Genomic DNA, 15,951 nt, shown 5'->3' on the forward strand with positions numbered 1-15,951 from the left:
CGCACAAATCAGAAGATTTTAGTTTGATTCCCAATCTACTGAGTTAGCTGATGTCAGTTAAGGTGGCAGTAACTGCCACAATTGGCCTCTGGAAATTCTGGCACAGAATAATTCAGGATGCTGGTGAGGACAGGATCGAGCTCTACTATAATACCACCCCAGTGAAATGGATCGCCAGCACTCCGTACAGAGGCTCACCCATTAACAACGGCAAGGTACTTGAGCGAGGAGTCGAAAGTTTACAAAAATAAGATGGTTATCATCAAATGTTTGTGACCTAATTCCTATTGCAGGAAGAAAAAGGTTGTTTTACCAAAACTGCAGGAATGTTGTTTGTTTTATTAACAACTTTCTTTATATTTTCCAGCACTTTGGGTTAAAAGCTTAGGGTAAAAATTAAACTATCTACAATCAAGATGTTCTTTGAAGGGAAAATTAAATGCATTGCGGTGCAGGTTTGTCTTCACTCGTTTCTCTCTCTGCCGGCGGTTACAGAACCAGACTCTTACGACTTCTTTCTCCAGGTTTAGACTCTCTGCCATCTGCATGATCTCCTGCGAGGAAGGTTTACTTTGATGTCCAAAGTGTGTCTCCAAAGCTTCTTTAGCCAGCAAGCTAATGGTGCAGAATAAATTCAGTATTAATGAAGCTCGTGTTTTCGGTGCTATTTATTAAATTAAACCAATCCTATATTTAATTTGTACTTGGAAATTATCTGAGAGGCAGGAGTGGTACAGTTTTTCTCCTGTGAATTTGCATACCAAGTTGTGTTTTTCAGTGAAACATTTAGCAGACATTTTAAAATTAATATTTCATAGTCTACAAAAGGAGAAGTATAACAGGTAAATTACAAATCTGTATTTCACAGGTTTCTCAAGCCATTGCTTTCTTTTGGAATTTTGCTCAACTTAGACTTGCAGTTTGTAGCAGTAGTTTCATTTATTTACTGCAGATACTAGGCCAGAATTTTCTGGCATCCATGTGGACGGGATTGGAGGCTGGTTGGGAGGGAAATATGAAGTAACTTGGAGCGGGTTGTGAACCTGCCATTGTCCCGTCCCCACACGCCTTTCCCTTGGGCGATTTTGCCCGCAACCCGAATGGCAGGCGGCTGAGCTAATTCAGATGATTATTGGGTACTCGTCAGATCCATAAGTGTCTTTTTAACACTACTTTTCAAATTTTCCTGCATGACCACGGGAATCACGCAGCTTAGGAACCATGTCTGTGAACCTGAGGCGGAAGTTTGGTGCCCATTGATCCAGTTCATTGGTGCACAGCATGGAAAGCTCAATTTTAAAAACTCCCACCTCGTCACTTTCATCAGGGCAGATGCTGTTGCTGAGAGCATTGTTAGAACAGATTTAGCTTTCTAGAGGTAGTATGTATTTTCAGCAAAGCCGGGATCCACTGTCGCCTCATTAGTACAACCCATTAATTGTTTCTGTCATTCTACTTGACCTGCTATCTATTACATAAGCATGGGTGCCGTTTATACTGTCTCACCTGAGTCCTCAGAATCGGACTACGATGAGCCTTAATACCAGCCTGATGCCCTCTGTCCTGTGCAGCATCAGCTGCACCACACTGGAGGCGATATCCCCAACACAAGGGTATACAGGCAGAGGATGAGCTTCCTCAACATGACTGAGCAGCAGTGCCAAAGGTGGCTCAGGCTATCGTGCCAGGCTGGCGCAGACATTTGCAGATTGTCTGATCAAGACCTGCAATCCAAAGGACAGGCAGTCAAAGTCACCCACGCCTTCAACTACTTCGCCTCCAGTGCCTTCCAGGGATCTCGCAGTTGGCCGCCCACAGATGCAACACACAGGTTACTGATGCCCTGTTTCACGAGTCAGCCAATTATATCAACTTTGCCACTGTACTTGAAGGTAAATCAGTGTCGGAGCAGTGGGAGGAATTCAATGAGGAGTTCCTGAGGGTTCAGAGCAAGTATGTTCCCTTAAAGAAAAAGGGTGGGACGAACAAATCTAGAGCCCCCTGGATGTCAAGGGGGGTAAGATAAAGAAAAGAAGGGAGGCTTATGACTGATACCGAGGGCTCAATACTGTAGAAACTCGAGAGTATAAAAAGTGCAGGGGTGAAATTTAAAAGGAAATGAGGAAAACAAAGAGAGCATGGAAGAATTTTGGTAAGTAAAATCAAGGAAAACCCAAAGATGTTTTGTAAATACATTAAGAGCAAGAGGATAACTAAAGAAAAAGTAGGGCCTATTAGAGACCATAAAGGTAATCAGTGTGTGGAGATGGAAGACACGGATATGGTTCTTAATGAATACTTTGCATCTCTTTTCTCAAAAGAAAGGGGCGATGCAGACATTGCTATCTTTGGGGGGGGGGGGGGGGTGTAAAATATTAGATGAAATAAACATAGTGAGAGAGGAAGTATTAAGGGGTTTAGCAGCTTTGTATGTGGATAAATCACCAGGCCCGGATGAAATGTATCCCAGGCTGTTGAGAAGCAAAAAAAGAAATAGAGGCTCTGACCATTATTTTCCAACCCTCTCTGGCTACAGGTGTGGTGTTGGAGGAGTGCTAATGTTATACCTTTGTTTAAAAAGGGATAAACCGAGTAATTACAGGCCAGTCAGCCTAACCTCGGTGGTGGAAAAATTATTAGCGTAAATTCTGGGGACAGGATAAATTTTCATTTAGAAAGCACTGATTAATCAAGGACAGTCAGCATAGATTTGTTAAGGGAAGGTCATGTCTGACTAACTTGATTGAATTTTGAGAGGAGGTAACCAGGAGGGTCGATGAGGTTAGTGCGTTTGATGTAGTGTATATGGATTTTAGCAAGGCTATTGATAAGGTCCCACATGGCAGAGTGGTAATGAATAAAAGTCCATAGGATTTAAGACGAAGTGTCAAGTTGGATCCAAAATTGGCTCAGAGGCAGGAAGCAAGTTGGGTGTTTTTGTGACTGGAAGGATGTTTCCGGTGCAGTTCCACACAGCTCGGTAGTAGGTCCCTGGCATTTTGTGATGTATATCAATGATTTAGACTTGAATGTAGGAGGTACGTTTAAGAAGTTTGTAGATGATACAAAAAATGGCGCTGTGGTTGATAATGAAGAAAGCTGTAGCCTGCAGGAAGCTATCAATGAACTGGTCAGAACAGTGGCAAATGGAATTCAACCCAGAGAAGTGTGAGGTAATGCATTTGAGGACGGCTAATACGGCAAGGGAATACACATTAAATGGTAGGACACTGAGCAGTGTAGCGGAACAAAGGGATCTTGGAAGTGCATGTCCACGGATCCTGAAAGTAGCAGGCCAGGTAGATAAGGTGGTTAAGAAGGCATACGGAATACTTGCCTTTATTAGCTAAGGCAAAGAATACAAGAGCAGAGATGTTGTGCTTGAACAGTATAAAACACTAGTTAGGCACAGCTAGCGTACTGCGTGCAGTTCTGGTCACCACATTACAGGAAAGATGTGATTGCACTAGAGAGGATACAGAGAAGATTTGCCTGGACTGGAGAATTTTAGCAATGAGGAAAGATTGGATAGACTGGGTTTGTTTTCTCTGGAACAGAGGAGGCTGAGGGAAGACCTTATTGAGGTATATAAATTTATGAGGGGCCCAGATAGAGTGGATAGGAAGGATGTATTTCCTTTAACAGAGGGGTCAACAACCAAGGGGCATAGATTTAAAGTAATAGGTTTAGAGGGGATTTGAGGGGAAAGTTTTTCACCCAGCAGGGTGGTGGGGGTCTGGAACTCTGTCTGAAAGGGTGGTAGAGGCAGAAACCCTCCCCATATTTAAAAAAATATTTGGATGTGCACTTGAAGTGCCATAACCTACAAGGCTGCGGACCAAGAGCTGGAAAGTGGGATTAGGCTGGATAGTTCTGTGTCGGCCGGCACGTGTGCTTCAGATGCCTTGACCGATCTGGAGGATCCATTCAGTACGCACCATCCAGGGTTTCCAGAATCGTCGTGGTCTGCTGCGCCCTGCACAACATAGCGTAGCAGCGAGGATTAGCGCTGCATGCGGAGCAAGGTTCTGAGTGCAGAACCTCTTCAGAGGAGGCGCAAGAGGAACCTGCGTTCCAGCACCCGAGCACATTACTGCCCAGGAAGCCAGAGATGGCCTCCTCCTGGCCAGATTTACTTAACTTCTGGCATTACACCCATATGCTGCACCAGGCTCCCTACACCCCACAGCAACAGCATCCCTACAATGACCAGGCCATTGCTTTCACACTGATCACCATTGTTGGAGGTAGCATTATGTCTTGCCATTCATTCCGACTCACTAAGCCACTTCAAAGTTTTTAATCTGACTTCACATTAATGGAAACTGCACTTTTATTAAAACACCCATGCGATTACCTTGTGCATCTACTTGTGTCATCTTTCTCTGAGGTGCTACCTCTGTGGCTTCAGCAGAGGTAGAGGCAGCCAGCTCTCTTCCATGCTGTGACTTCATAGATTCTTTTGGCGAACTTCTTCTGGGTCTTGGAACTTGTGATGGCCCTGCTCCTCCTGCGACTGTGCAGGGACAGACTCGGCCATCTCTGACTAAGATGGAGGCAATGGGCGAGAAGTGTGAGCACTTTGAGAGGAGCACCCACTTCCATATCTCCCCTCTCATGGGCCACCCGCACTTCCCTGCTAGCTAGGAGCTGGAGAGCACCTTGCTGCATTGCAGTAGGGCCATGAGAACCCAAGTGTACATTTACTTCCCTCCATTGAGAGGCAGTCAATGAGCATCTGCCATCTATTCTCCATAGATAACCATCTATTCGCCATAGATTCTATGTGCTCCTGTGAGTGGCATATTAGCTGTGCCATGCAGGTAGCCATCCTTTCCATGGAAGAGCCTACAGTTGCCATCGCCTTTTTCATGGTGGTGCTCATGTTGGAGATGGACCTCCATTCTCTGCACATTTGCAGAAATCACAGTTGCAAAACTTGTCAAAGGCTCCTGCACTTGCACCTCCAGGATCACCCCCAGGTCCCCCATGTCTCAGCGTCTGCATGCAGCTTAGCAAAGCTATGAGTGTCCTGCGCCCTCCGGCGAGGAGTCTCCACTGCTGTCCCTGGCTCCACAATCTCTTGTTCACTTGTGAGACATCAGGTGACAACACTACTCTATCTTGCATGGAGCCCACAGAGGTGTGCGTTTCTGTGCTGGTGCTAGATGTGCTTATGTCTGGTGATGGAGCACCCTCAGAGGCTGGAGGCTCCTCTGAGAAGTCCTCTTCCTCCTCAACAGTGTGTGTGTGTGGCGGGGGGGGGGTTTGCTCTTGATGGACCTGTGGGAGAGTAAAGAGATGATTTAGAAATGTCATATCAAGAATGGGTAACAACATTGCACATGATAAACATTCACTGGGAGTGACTGCTGTCTGCCATGTGGCTGTACGAGATGTAATTCTGTCACCAGGTTGCGGAGATGTCTGCCTCTCTATCTCCCACCTCTAGCTCTGCGACTCCTGAGACTTCCAGGGCAACTTCCTCTGCTGCAGTTATGGTGGCCAATGATTGAGGACCACCTTCGGTTCTCTTCCTCTTATTGTGGGCTCTCTTCTCCTGCAAGGAGGTAAAGTAGAGACGTTTGAGTGAGAGAATGAGTGTACGGAATGGATGGGTAACATCTTTAGAGGGTAACTGGGTGACTATGATGGAGTGTTGTGCCAATGTCAAATGGCCTTGTGTGTTGTTGGCATGATTGCAGATGAGGTTGAGGGGTGGTTAATCAGATGGGGATGTGCTAATGTAGATAGAACGAGAGAGATGGGTGAACATGCAAAATATATTGGTGTAAGTAATGATGTGCAGAAGCAGGCTTGGGAAGGCAGAGTGACAGGGATGTGATGAGAGGCACAGCAGTATGAAGTTGAGTGTGGCTTTGCACTCACCTTTCCTGATCTAATGAGATCATTGAAGCATATCTGGCGCTGCATCTATGTCCTGACAACATCCCTGCTGTTGACCTACTATTTGCAGCCAGACTCCTTTGGTCTGTTAGGGAGGTCTCTTCCGCCCATCTGAAGGGAATAGGATCTCCCTGCGTGGTCTCACTCCCTCCATAAGAATATGGAGGGAATCATCTGAGAACCTGGATGCAGTCCTCTCCCTCTGCAGTCATGCTTGCAAGTGTTTGGAACACTCCAATGCTGCACTGCAGTGCCTGCACACTCCTAGATGAACCTTCAAATGCAAAGATCCTCTGCTGAAAACACGTCATCGATGACTTCACCAGACTTGCACCATTTAATAGGTCGGGTAACACGAAGGGCTGCCTTAACAGGTGCCATTAACAGAAAGTCGATCTCTGGAGCGCAATGAAATGAGCAGCAGGGTCGCGACCCGCTATGCTGATTGCCCTTGCTCGATCCGCCCATGTACAGAAAATTTCAGCCTTAGTGTTACACTTTGCCAATTTTTCATTTGTGTGGAAAATTGTTGTCATATAGTCAACTTTAATTTACTTCTACACAATTACTGTACCTGCTTTCAAGAGCATCCTGTTTAACTGTACAGGATTAGTTTTGCCAAGTGTCACACTGCATAGGAAACAGAAATTTACAGCGCAGAAGGAGGCAATTTCGGCCCATCGTGTCCGCGCCGGCCGACAAAAAGCCGCATGGCCCTTGGTCAGCGGCCCTAAAGGTTACATATAAACTTATAAACAATGACGGAAAGGCAAAGAGCACCCAGCCCAACCAGTCCGCCTCACACAACTGCGACACCCCTTATACTGAAAACATCTACACTCCACCCCAACCGGAGCCATATGATCTCCTGTGAGAGGCAAAAACCAGATAAAAATCCAGGCCAATTTAGGGAGAAAAAAATCTGGCAAAATTCCTCTCCGACCCATCCAGGTGATCACCCTGGCCATATTCGATTCCCTGCAGTACTTGCCATTATATCGGCATCGTCCAACAAAAGGTCATCCAGTCTAATCCCAATTACCAGCTCTAGGTCCGTAACCCTGCAGGTTACTGCACTTTAAGTGCCCATCCAACCATCTCTTAAAAGCGGTGAGAGTTTCTGCATCCACCACTCTTCCAGGCAGCGAGTTCCAGATCCCCACAACCCTCTGCGTAAAGAAGCCCCCTCAAATCCCCTCTAAACCTTCCACCAATCATCTTAAAACTATGCCCCCTCGAAATGGACCCCTCCACCAATGAAAATAGACCCTTACTATACACTATGTCCAGACCTCTCAATATTTTGTACACCTCAATGAGGTCTCCTCTCAACCTCCAATGAGAACAAACCCAGCCTATCCAATCTGTCCTCATAACTAAGATTCTCCATTCCAGGCAGCATCCTAGTAAATCTCGTCTGCACCCTCTCTAGTGCAATCACGTCCTTCCTATAATACGGCGACCAGAACTGCACACAGTACTCCAGCTGTGGCCTAACCAAAGTATTATACAATTTAAGCATAACCTCCCTGCTGTTATATTTCTATGTCTTAGCCAATAAAGGCAAGCATTCTGTATGCCTTTTTAACCACCTTATCCACCTGGCCTGCTTCGTTCAGAGATCTGTGGACCAATGGTGGAGCTTTGGAGGCGTGGCCTATTCACTTGGAGCCTGGAGCAGTGAGAGAAGGAGCTTGCTGCTGTTGCTCCTGCCTGGAAGGTCTTTGTGAGACCTGTGAAACAGCCCAGGAAGAGGAGGAAGGAGTTTACTACAGTTCCAATTCATCCAGAGGGAGAGGAGGAGAGCAGAAAATTCAACAACCTTTAATACTGCTGCAGAGAGTTGGAGAGAAGGGGAAAAAGAACAACTATCCAGTGTGGAAGGAGGGAGAAACTTCATCAACCAAAGGTGGGTGTGTTTTGGTGCATTCCCCTAAAGACTTTGTTGTATCGGTGGGGGGAGAAAAGAAGACCATTTCGAGGGCCGGAACATCGCGGGGGGTGTGTGTATTTGGAAGTGTGTGTGGGGGTCTTGCTAAATAACTAGGCCCCACACACCACTGAAGCATCCCTCCCCCATTGCCTAGCCTGGGATAGCTGGAGCTACCTGGCTGAAGACTGATTAAACACCCTATTTAACATCGTTGGGAGTGTGTGCCCCCTCCCGAAGACCATCTACAAAGACTGTGGTTTTTTTGCCATCTGGGGAGTGCACCCCAAAAAAAAACACCACCCATTGCTGTGAGGGGAGACCTGCCCTCGCAGCTTCCCTCTTTCACACCCCCCCTCTGACTTTCTCTGTCACTCTCTCTGTCTCTCCCCTCTCTCTCCGAGAGCCCTTTCCTCTTAATTGGAAACACAATTAAGACAACTGAGCAGAGGGAGCAAGGCTCCTCCCCAATTGTCAACTAGGGGAGAGGTGTGCCTTATTGAGAGCTCCTCTGCTCATACACTTAAATGAGGCCAATTTAAGAACATTAAGGCCTGTGACTTTGGGGTGGGTGTAGCCCTTAAAGGGACCCTGTGATGGCGACCCCATCCACACCAGTGGCAGGGCCAGCTAGGACACATCCACTGCGCCTCCTGCTGCCCTGCCACCTTTCAGACTAATAACAAAGAAACACGGGGTCAAGAGCTACACTCACCCCACAATGAGCATCGAGGAGTGCATGCGGGCGATGGCTGGGGTAGCCGGCCCCTCGGCCATTGTCGCAGCCTCCAAGATGTCTGGGAAGGCTGTGTTCTTCCTGGGGTCGGAGCGGGCGGTGTCCCTGGCCCTTGAAAAGGGGCTCACGGTGGGCGGGACGTTCCTGCCGGTGGACCCTCTCGAGGCCACCGCGCAGATGGTCATCCTTTCTAACGTCCCGCCCTTTGTTCCCGCTGGGCTCCTCCTCCCTCACCTACACCAACTGGGGGAGGTAAGGTCAGGGATCAACCCCATACCGCTCGGCCTCAGGGAGAGCAGCCTGCGCCACGTCTTCTCCTTCCGCCGCCAGCTCTTTGTCCGGCTGGCGCGGGAGGAGACGACGGAGGGATCATTTAATGTGGTGCACGAGGGGACTGCCTACCGCGTCTTCTGAACGGCGTGCGGTGCCATGCCTGTAGGCAGGTGGAGCATGTTCGTAAGAACTGCCCCGCCTCCAAGGCTGCCAAACCACCGAGGGCGGCCAAGGCTGGCGCTGCTGCCACCCCTCCCCCTAGTAGCGTCCGCGTGCCGGGAGCTGTGGGTGCGCGGGCATCATCGGGGGCCTTTGTTTTCATGGCCTCCGGCGGGGGGGAGGGAGACAGTCCGATCGGAAAGAAGGCGCGGGGAAAGGCGAAACATCCCGAGGCGGGTCCCCTCAGTGCGCCAGACAATTTGATCACCGCGCTCAGCCCAACCCTGTCACCGGTGAGCGCGGGGTGCCTTGAACCTGAGCCCTTGACCAATACAGCAGAGGGGCTTCGGTGCAGGCAAGAAAAGGAAAAGGGGGGAGTGGAGCGGGGGGCCTCGGCAGACATGGAGGTCTCCCTGCCTCCGCGCCCCCGAGGAACAAAAGGAGGCGCCGCTCCAATGAGGCGGAGGGGGAGCAACATCCCTCCGTGGAGGAGCCGGTGCCCGCCGCGTGTCCTGCGTCCCCCACCAGCGCCCCCAAGCTGCGCCGTAGGCGAGAAGAATCTGCCCCCGGGGAGGGTGGGGCAGTCGAGGCTGCCCAGCCTCTGCCTCCCGGGGATGGCGTGGAGCATCTGCCTGTCGTGGGGGGCGCGGGGCCAGCGGAGGAATGCGTTGCCGCCGGGTCGAGCGTCCCGGGGACTGAGGCGGGCGGGGCTGAAAAGGCCGAACCTGAGCCCGCCCAGCTATTAACCAACTTCCCCTGGGACTTGCACGACACGGCAGAAAATGAAAATTTAAAATTTTTTAATATACATCCACACGCTGGGCCGGGGGGTGGCGGCGGGGAGGGGGAAGAACACCAACTCTCATCCCCTACTTTGGAGCTGGGGGACTGGGTAGACCTGTAGAATTTCCTAAACCAGGTCTCTGCGTGTTCCCCGGTTCCTGGGGTGGAGGAGGAACCCCTTCCGCTGTCGCTTCCCGACCCAGCACCACTTTTAAAAGAGCCCAGTGGGGACTCCTCTGCCGACGATCCTGGGGGTGGGATCGGGGCAGAGCCAGGGTCAGATGGAGCGGCCGGGCCGTTTGCCGTACCTCGTGCGGTCGACGGGCCGGCTGCTGGCGGCGACCTCCTGGAGGGGGACGGGGATTCGGTGGGGAAACGAGGGAGAAGATCTCGAGTCCATCGCCAGTGAGGCGGTGGATCTCCTCGTGCCCGCCGCTGAGTCCCCCCTCATTCCTATAAAGGAACTCCGGGACTTTTTGGCCCAGAGCCAGGGTCGCAGCAACCGAGCCCATCTGGCCCTGGAAAGGTGGTCCGAGCCGGGGCTGCTCATCGCGTCCGTCCGCGCCGCCGCTAAAACCATGGCCGCGGGCGGACTCTTATCAAAGGCGCAAGGCCTTGAGCTGCGCCGGCTCAAAAGGTTCCTCGCTGGGCTGCTGAAGGAGTGGAGGTCAACAAACGACTCCACTCCCCCCCCCCCCCCCCCCCCCCCACAATAGGTTAGGTAGAGGTTGCACTATGCTCTTGTCATGAAGATAACCATAGCCAGCCTCAACATCAACGGCGGCAGAGGGGCACGCCGTAGATTTGACAATTTTGCGCTCCTGCAGGAGGGGAAATATGCGGTGTGCTTCCTGCAAGAAACTCACACCGTTCCGGGAGACGAAGCCACGTGGCTCCTGGAATGGCAAGGAGAGGTCCGCATGAGCCACCTCACCGCCATTTCTAGTGGGGTGGCCATCTTGCTGGCCCCGCATTTTCAGCCGGAGATCTTGAGGGTCGAGGAGCCCGTGCCAGGCCGCTTGCTGCACATCACGGTTCGCCTGGGGGATGTGCCGCTCCATCTCGTGAACGTGTACGCCCCTCAGCCCGACCCGCAGCAAACTCGCTTCTTCGAAGAAGTGTCCGCTCTTCTTGGCTCCGTCGACGTCGGCGACTGCATTGTCCTCGGGGGGGATTTTAACTGCACCCTCGAGGCGAGGGACCGCTCCGGTGCCCCGCAGAGCATGACAGCGATGGAGAAGTTGAGGGACCTGGTCGGGTCCTTCGACTTGGTGGATGTCTGGCGAAATCGCCATCCCGACTCCAGTGCCTTTACTTGGGTGAGGCCTGGAGTAGGATGGTCCAGAGTCGACCGTCTTTGTGTCTCGGGCGTACGTTTCCTGCGTCCCGGCGGCCTCCATGCGGCCGGTGCCGTGTTCGGACTACCACCTGGTGTGGGCGGAGCTCGCTTCGCTCCGCGCGAGGACTGGGTCCACATACTGGCATTTTAACAACCAGCTGCTGGAGGACGTGCGGTTCCAGGACTCGTTCCGTCGTTTCTGGGCCGACTGGAGAAGGAAGCAGGGGGGCTTCCCCTCCTTGAGGCTATGGTGGGACGTGGGCAAGGCTCACGTCCGCGTCTTCTGTCAAGAGTACGCGAGGGGGTCGACCAAGAGGCGGGCGGCCAGGGTCGGGCGCCTAGAAAAAGAGGTGCTCGACCTGGAATCCCGTCTCGGTCAAGTCGTCGGGGACCCGGCCCTGCGGATAGTGTACGAAGTGAAGAAGGCCGCGCTGAAGGACCTGCAGCTCGTCGGGTCCCGAGGCGCATTCGTGAGGAATCTGAACCGCGGCTCCCCCTTCTTCTACTCGCTGGAAAAAAGACAGAGTGTCCGTAAGCAGCTCTTGACGCTGCTGGCCGACGACGGCTCTCTCGTCTCGGATCCGGAGGGTGTCGACAACAGGGCCCGTGAATATTACGGGGCTCTGTTATCTCCGGAGCTGTCCAGCGTGGAAGCGCGTAGAGTTTTGTGGGAGGACTTGTCGAAGGTCGGCCCGGAGGGCGCCGAAAATCTGGAAGCTCCGCTAAGCCTAGCGGAGCTGACCGGCGCCCTCGACCGGCTCTCGAGGGGAAAAGCCCCGGGGTCTGGGACGTCCTGGGGGGCGACTACGCGCGGGTCCTGGGGGAAAGTCTGGCGACCGGGGAGATGCCCCTCTCTTGGCGCAGGGCAGTCATCGTCCTGCTGCCTAAGAAGGGCGATCTCCGCCTCCTTAAGAACTGGCACCCGGTCTCCCTCCTCAGCACGGACTACAAAATCTTCGCCAGGGTGATGTCTGCTCGCCTTGGCGCCGTGCTGGACCACATGATCCACCCCAACCAGTCCTACACGGTCCCAGGCTGGACAATCCACGATAACATCCATCTGGTCCGGGACCTCTTCCATCATTCCCAGGAAGTTGGTCTGTCAGTCGCCTTCCTATCTCTCGACCAAGAGAAGGCGTTCGACAGGGTGGATCACGACTATTTGTTTGGAACTCTGTGCGCTTTCGGGTTCGGGACGCATTTCGTCGCCCGGATCCGACTTTTGTACGCCGCCGCGGAGTGTCTGATAAAGGTTAACGGGTCCTTGATGGTGCCCCTTCGCTTTGGGAGAGGGGTGTGCCAGGGATACCCCATGTCCGGCCAGTTATATGCCATCTGCGTGGAGCCTTTCCTGCGCCTCCTGCGGACGAGGTTGACGGGACTCGCTCTGCAAGGGCCGGGCGTGGAGGTTGTCCTCTCGGCTTACGCCGATGACGTGCTCCTCGCGGTAGAGGATCCCGCTGACCTGCAGAGGATGCGTGAGTGCCAGGAGATTTACTCGGCCGCATCCTCCGCCAGGATCAACTGGGAGAAATGTTCCGGACTCCTGGTGGGTCAGTGGCGGGTGGACTCCCTGCCGGAGGAGCTCGGGCCTTTTGCCTGGAGCACGACCCATCTCCTCTATCTGGGAGTCTACCTCAGCCCCGACGAGGAAGCCTGGCCGGCGAACTGGCAAGAGCTGGAGGCCAAGGTCGCCGCTCGTCTAGGGCGCTGGACAGGACTGCTCAGAGTGCTGTCCTACAGGGGTCGAGCACTAGTCATAAACCAGCTGGTGGCCGCCATGTTGTGGTACCGGCTGGTCACTTTCACCCCTCCCCCTGTGTTTGTCACCAAGATACAGAAGAAGCTGGTGGACTTCTTCTGGAACAACAGGAAGCACTGGGTCTCTGCCGCAGTCTTGAGTCTCCCGCTTGGGGAGGGCAGTCAGTCGTTGGTGTGCATCAGCGCCCAGCTCGCGACTTTCCGTCTTCAGACCCTGCAGAGATACCTTTACGTTTAGCCCCCTCCTAGGTGGTGCGCTCTGGCGACGTATTTCTTCCGCCAGCAGCACGGCCTCAACTACGACACGCAGCTCCTGTTTGTGAACTTGGGGGGTGTCAGGACCGCCCTCCGGGAGCTGCCTGTCTTTTACAAGGAACTCATCAGGGTCTGGAACAAAGTCTCCACCAAGCGCAGCTCTCCACTGGCTGGAGTGGCGGCTGTCCTGCAGGAGCCGCTGCTCGGGAATCCGTACCTCCACGACCGAGGTTTTAGGTGGCGGTCGGACGGGAGGGCTGTGGCTGGTGAGGTGACCAGGGTCAGGGACCTGCTCGATGGCGGAGGAGCGGGCTGGATGGCGCCGGACACGCTGGCGCGGCGCCTAAATTCGGCCGACGTCGGCCGCGCGGCCGATGCCATCGAGTCGCTAAAAACAGCTCTGGGCCCTGACTCCGTTAGGTGCATCGAGGAGGCTCAAACACGTGGGGAAATCCCGTCCGAACTGACTCCCGTCTGGACGGAATTCCTCATCGGTGCCAAACCCCGGAACCTCCCTCGGGAGCAGGCGCCTCACAACTTGAGCCTCCTCGGGGAAATCCCCTCCGTGCCTTTCAGTTCCGCGCGGAGGGGTTTCCTGTACGGGCTGCTCCTGCACACTCTCAACTTTGCCATCCTCGCCGGCCGTCCGGACACGCCATGGCGTACCATCTTGCCGTCCGGAGGAGGCGGGGGTCCCCGATGGAGGGCACTCTCCGCGGGAGTCCTCCCACTATTTATCGGGGACTTGGCCTGGAGGGTGGTGCACTGAGCAGTGCCGTGCAATAAATTTTTAAGCCGGTTCACGGGCTCCCAGGCCACCTGCAATTTCTGCGGTCTGGAAGAGTCCGTGTTCCATGTTTTTATCGAATGCACGCGGTTGCAGCCCCTGTTTTATTATTTAAAGGGGCTGCTCCTGAAATTCTGGCTGCACTTCAGTCCCACACTCCTGATCTTTGGGCACCCTGTGCGGAGGGGAGCGGGTAGGTCCGAGGTCCTCCTCGTAGGACTGCTCCTGGGCACGGCCAAGGGTGCCATCTGCCGGTCCAGGCAGCGGGCGGTCGAGGGGTTCGTTCAGCCTGACTGCCTGCCTCTCTTCTGCGCGTACATCCGCGCCAGGGTGTCCTTGGAGATGGAGCACGCGGTGTCCACCGGTACGCTCGCGGCCTTCCGCGAGAGGTGGGCACCGGGGGGACTGGAGTGCATCATCACGCCCGGCAACCAAATTTTAATTTGATTTTATGTTTTAAAGTTTAATTTGTTTTAATTGCCGGTGTTTTTAGTGTCCCCCTCCCCTTTTATAGGGGGCACTTGGAGAAAAAAAATATGATTTAATGCCAAAATAAAGGCCTTGAAAATGTTTGGTGTGTCCCCCAGATCGGGGGGACACGATTTAATGATTTAATGTTTTAGGTTCCTCCCAAAAAGAGTTCTGTGGACAAGCATTCCAAGCTCCCTTTATTCATCTATACTATTAAGTGGCCTACCACTTAATGTGTATACCCTTTCCTTATTAGCCCTCACAAAGTGCATCACCTCACATTTCTCTGAATTAAATTTCATTTGCCACTGCTCTGCCCACCTGACCAGTAGATTGATATCCTCCTGCAGTCCATGACTTTCCTTTTCATTATCAACCACACAGCCAATTTTAGTGTCGTCTGCAAACTTCTTAATCATACTCCCTATATTCAAATCTAAATCGTTGATATATGCCACAAAAAGCAAGGGATCCAGTACTGAGCCCTGCGGAACCCCACTGGAAACATCCTTCCAGTCACAAAAACATCCATCAATCATTACCCTTTGCTTCCTACCTCCAAGCCAATTTTGGATCTAACTTGCCACTTTGCCCTGTATCCCATGGGCTTTAACTTTCATGACCAGTCTACCATGCAGGATCTTATCAAAAGCCTTGCTAAAATCCATATATACTACATCGTACGCACTCATTGACCCTCTTAGTTACCTCCTCAAAAAATTCAATCAGTTTAGTCAAACACGATCTTCCCTTTATCAATCCGTGCTGACTGTCCCTAATTAATCCTTGCCTTTCCAAATGCAAATTTATCCTGTCTTTCAGGATTTTTTCCAATAATTTTCCTACCACTTAGGTTAGGCCTGTAATTACTCAGCCTATTCCTTTTTCCCCCCTTAAACAAGGTATTGCATTAGCAGTCCTCCGGCACCATGCCCAAATCCAAAGAGGACTGGAAAATTATGGTCAACGCCTCTGCTATTTCCTCCTTTACTTCGCTCAACAGCCTGGGATACATTTCATCTGGGCCTGGGGACTTATCTACTTTCAAAGCTGCTAAACCCCTTAATACTTCCCCCCTCTCTACATTATTTCATCCAGAATATCACACTCCTCGATAGCAGTATGCATTACCCCTTTCCTTTGTGAAAATAGATGCAAAGTATTCGTTAAAAACCCTACCAACATCTTCTGCCTCTGCACAAAGATTACTCTAATAGGGCCTACCCTTTCTTTAGTTGCCCTCTTATTATTAATATATTTATAGAACATCTTGGGGTTTTCCTTATTTTATTGGCCAAGAATTTCTCATGCTCACTCTCAGCATTCCTAATATCCTTTTTACTTTTATCTCAACTTTCTATATTCCTCTAAAGATTCTAAAGTATTTAGCTGTTGGTGTATGACACAAGTGTCTCTTTTTTTTTCTTAATCCTCCCCTGTAAGTCCCTAGACATCCAGTGGGCTCTAGAATTATTTTTCCCAGCCTTTTTCTTTAAGGGCACATGTTTGGCCTCAGCCTTCCGGATCTCTTCTTTGAATGCCTCCCACTG

The 15,951-nt window shown here is 51.9% G+C and overlaps 1 protein-coding gene across 1 annotated transcript in view; it reads right to left on the reverse strand.

The window, feature by feature from the left end:
- Positions 1-401: 401 nt before the first annotated feature.
- pou1f1 (POU class 1 homeobox 1) overlaps positions 402-15,951 on the reverse strand; it is a 32,288-nt gene continuing 16,738 nt past the window's right edge. The window contains exon 6 of the mRNA XM_070893723.1: positions 402-615. Coding sequence (XP_070749824.1) covers positions 402-615 — 214 coding nt within the window. The remainder of the gene's footprint in view (positions 616-15,951) is intronic.

Source organism: Pristiophorus japonicus, chromosome 11 (assembly GCF_044704955.1).
Source record: "Pristiophorus japonicus isolate sPriJap1 chromosome 11, sPriJap1.hap1, whole genome shotgun sequence".
Classification (NCBI taxonomy): Eukaryota; Metazoa; Chordata; class Chondrichthyes; family Pristiophoridae; genus Pristiophorus; species Pristiophorus japonicus.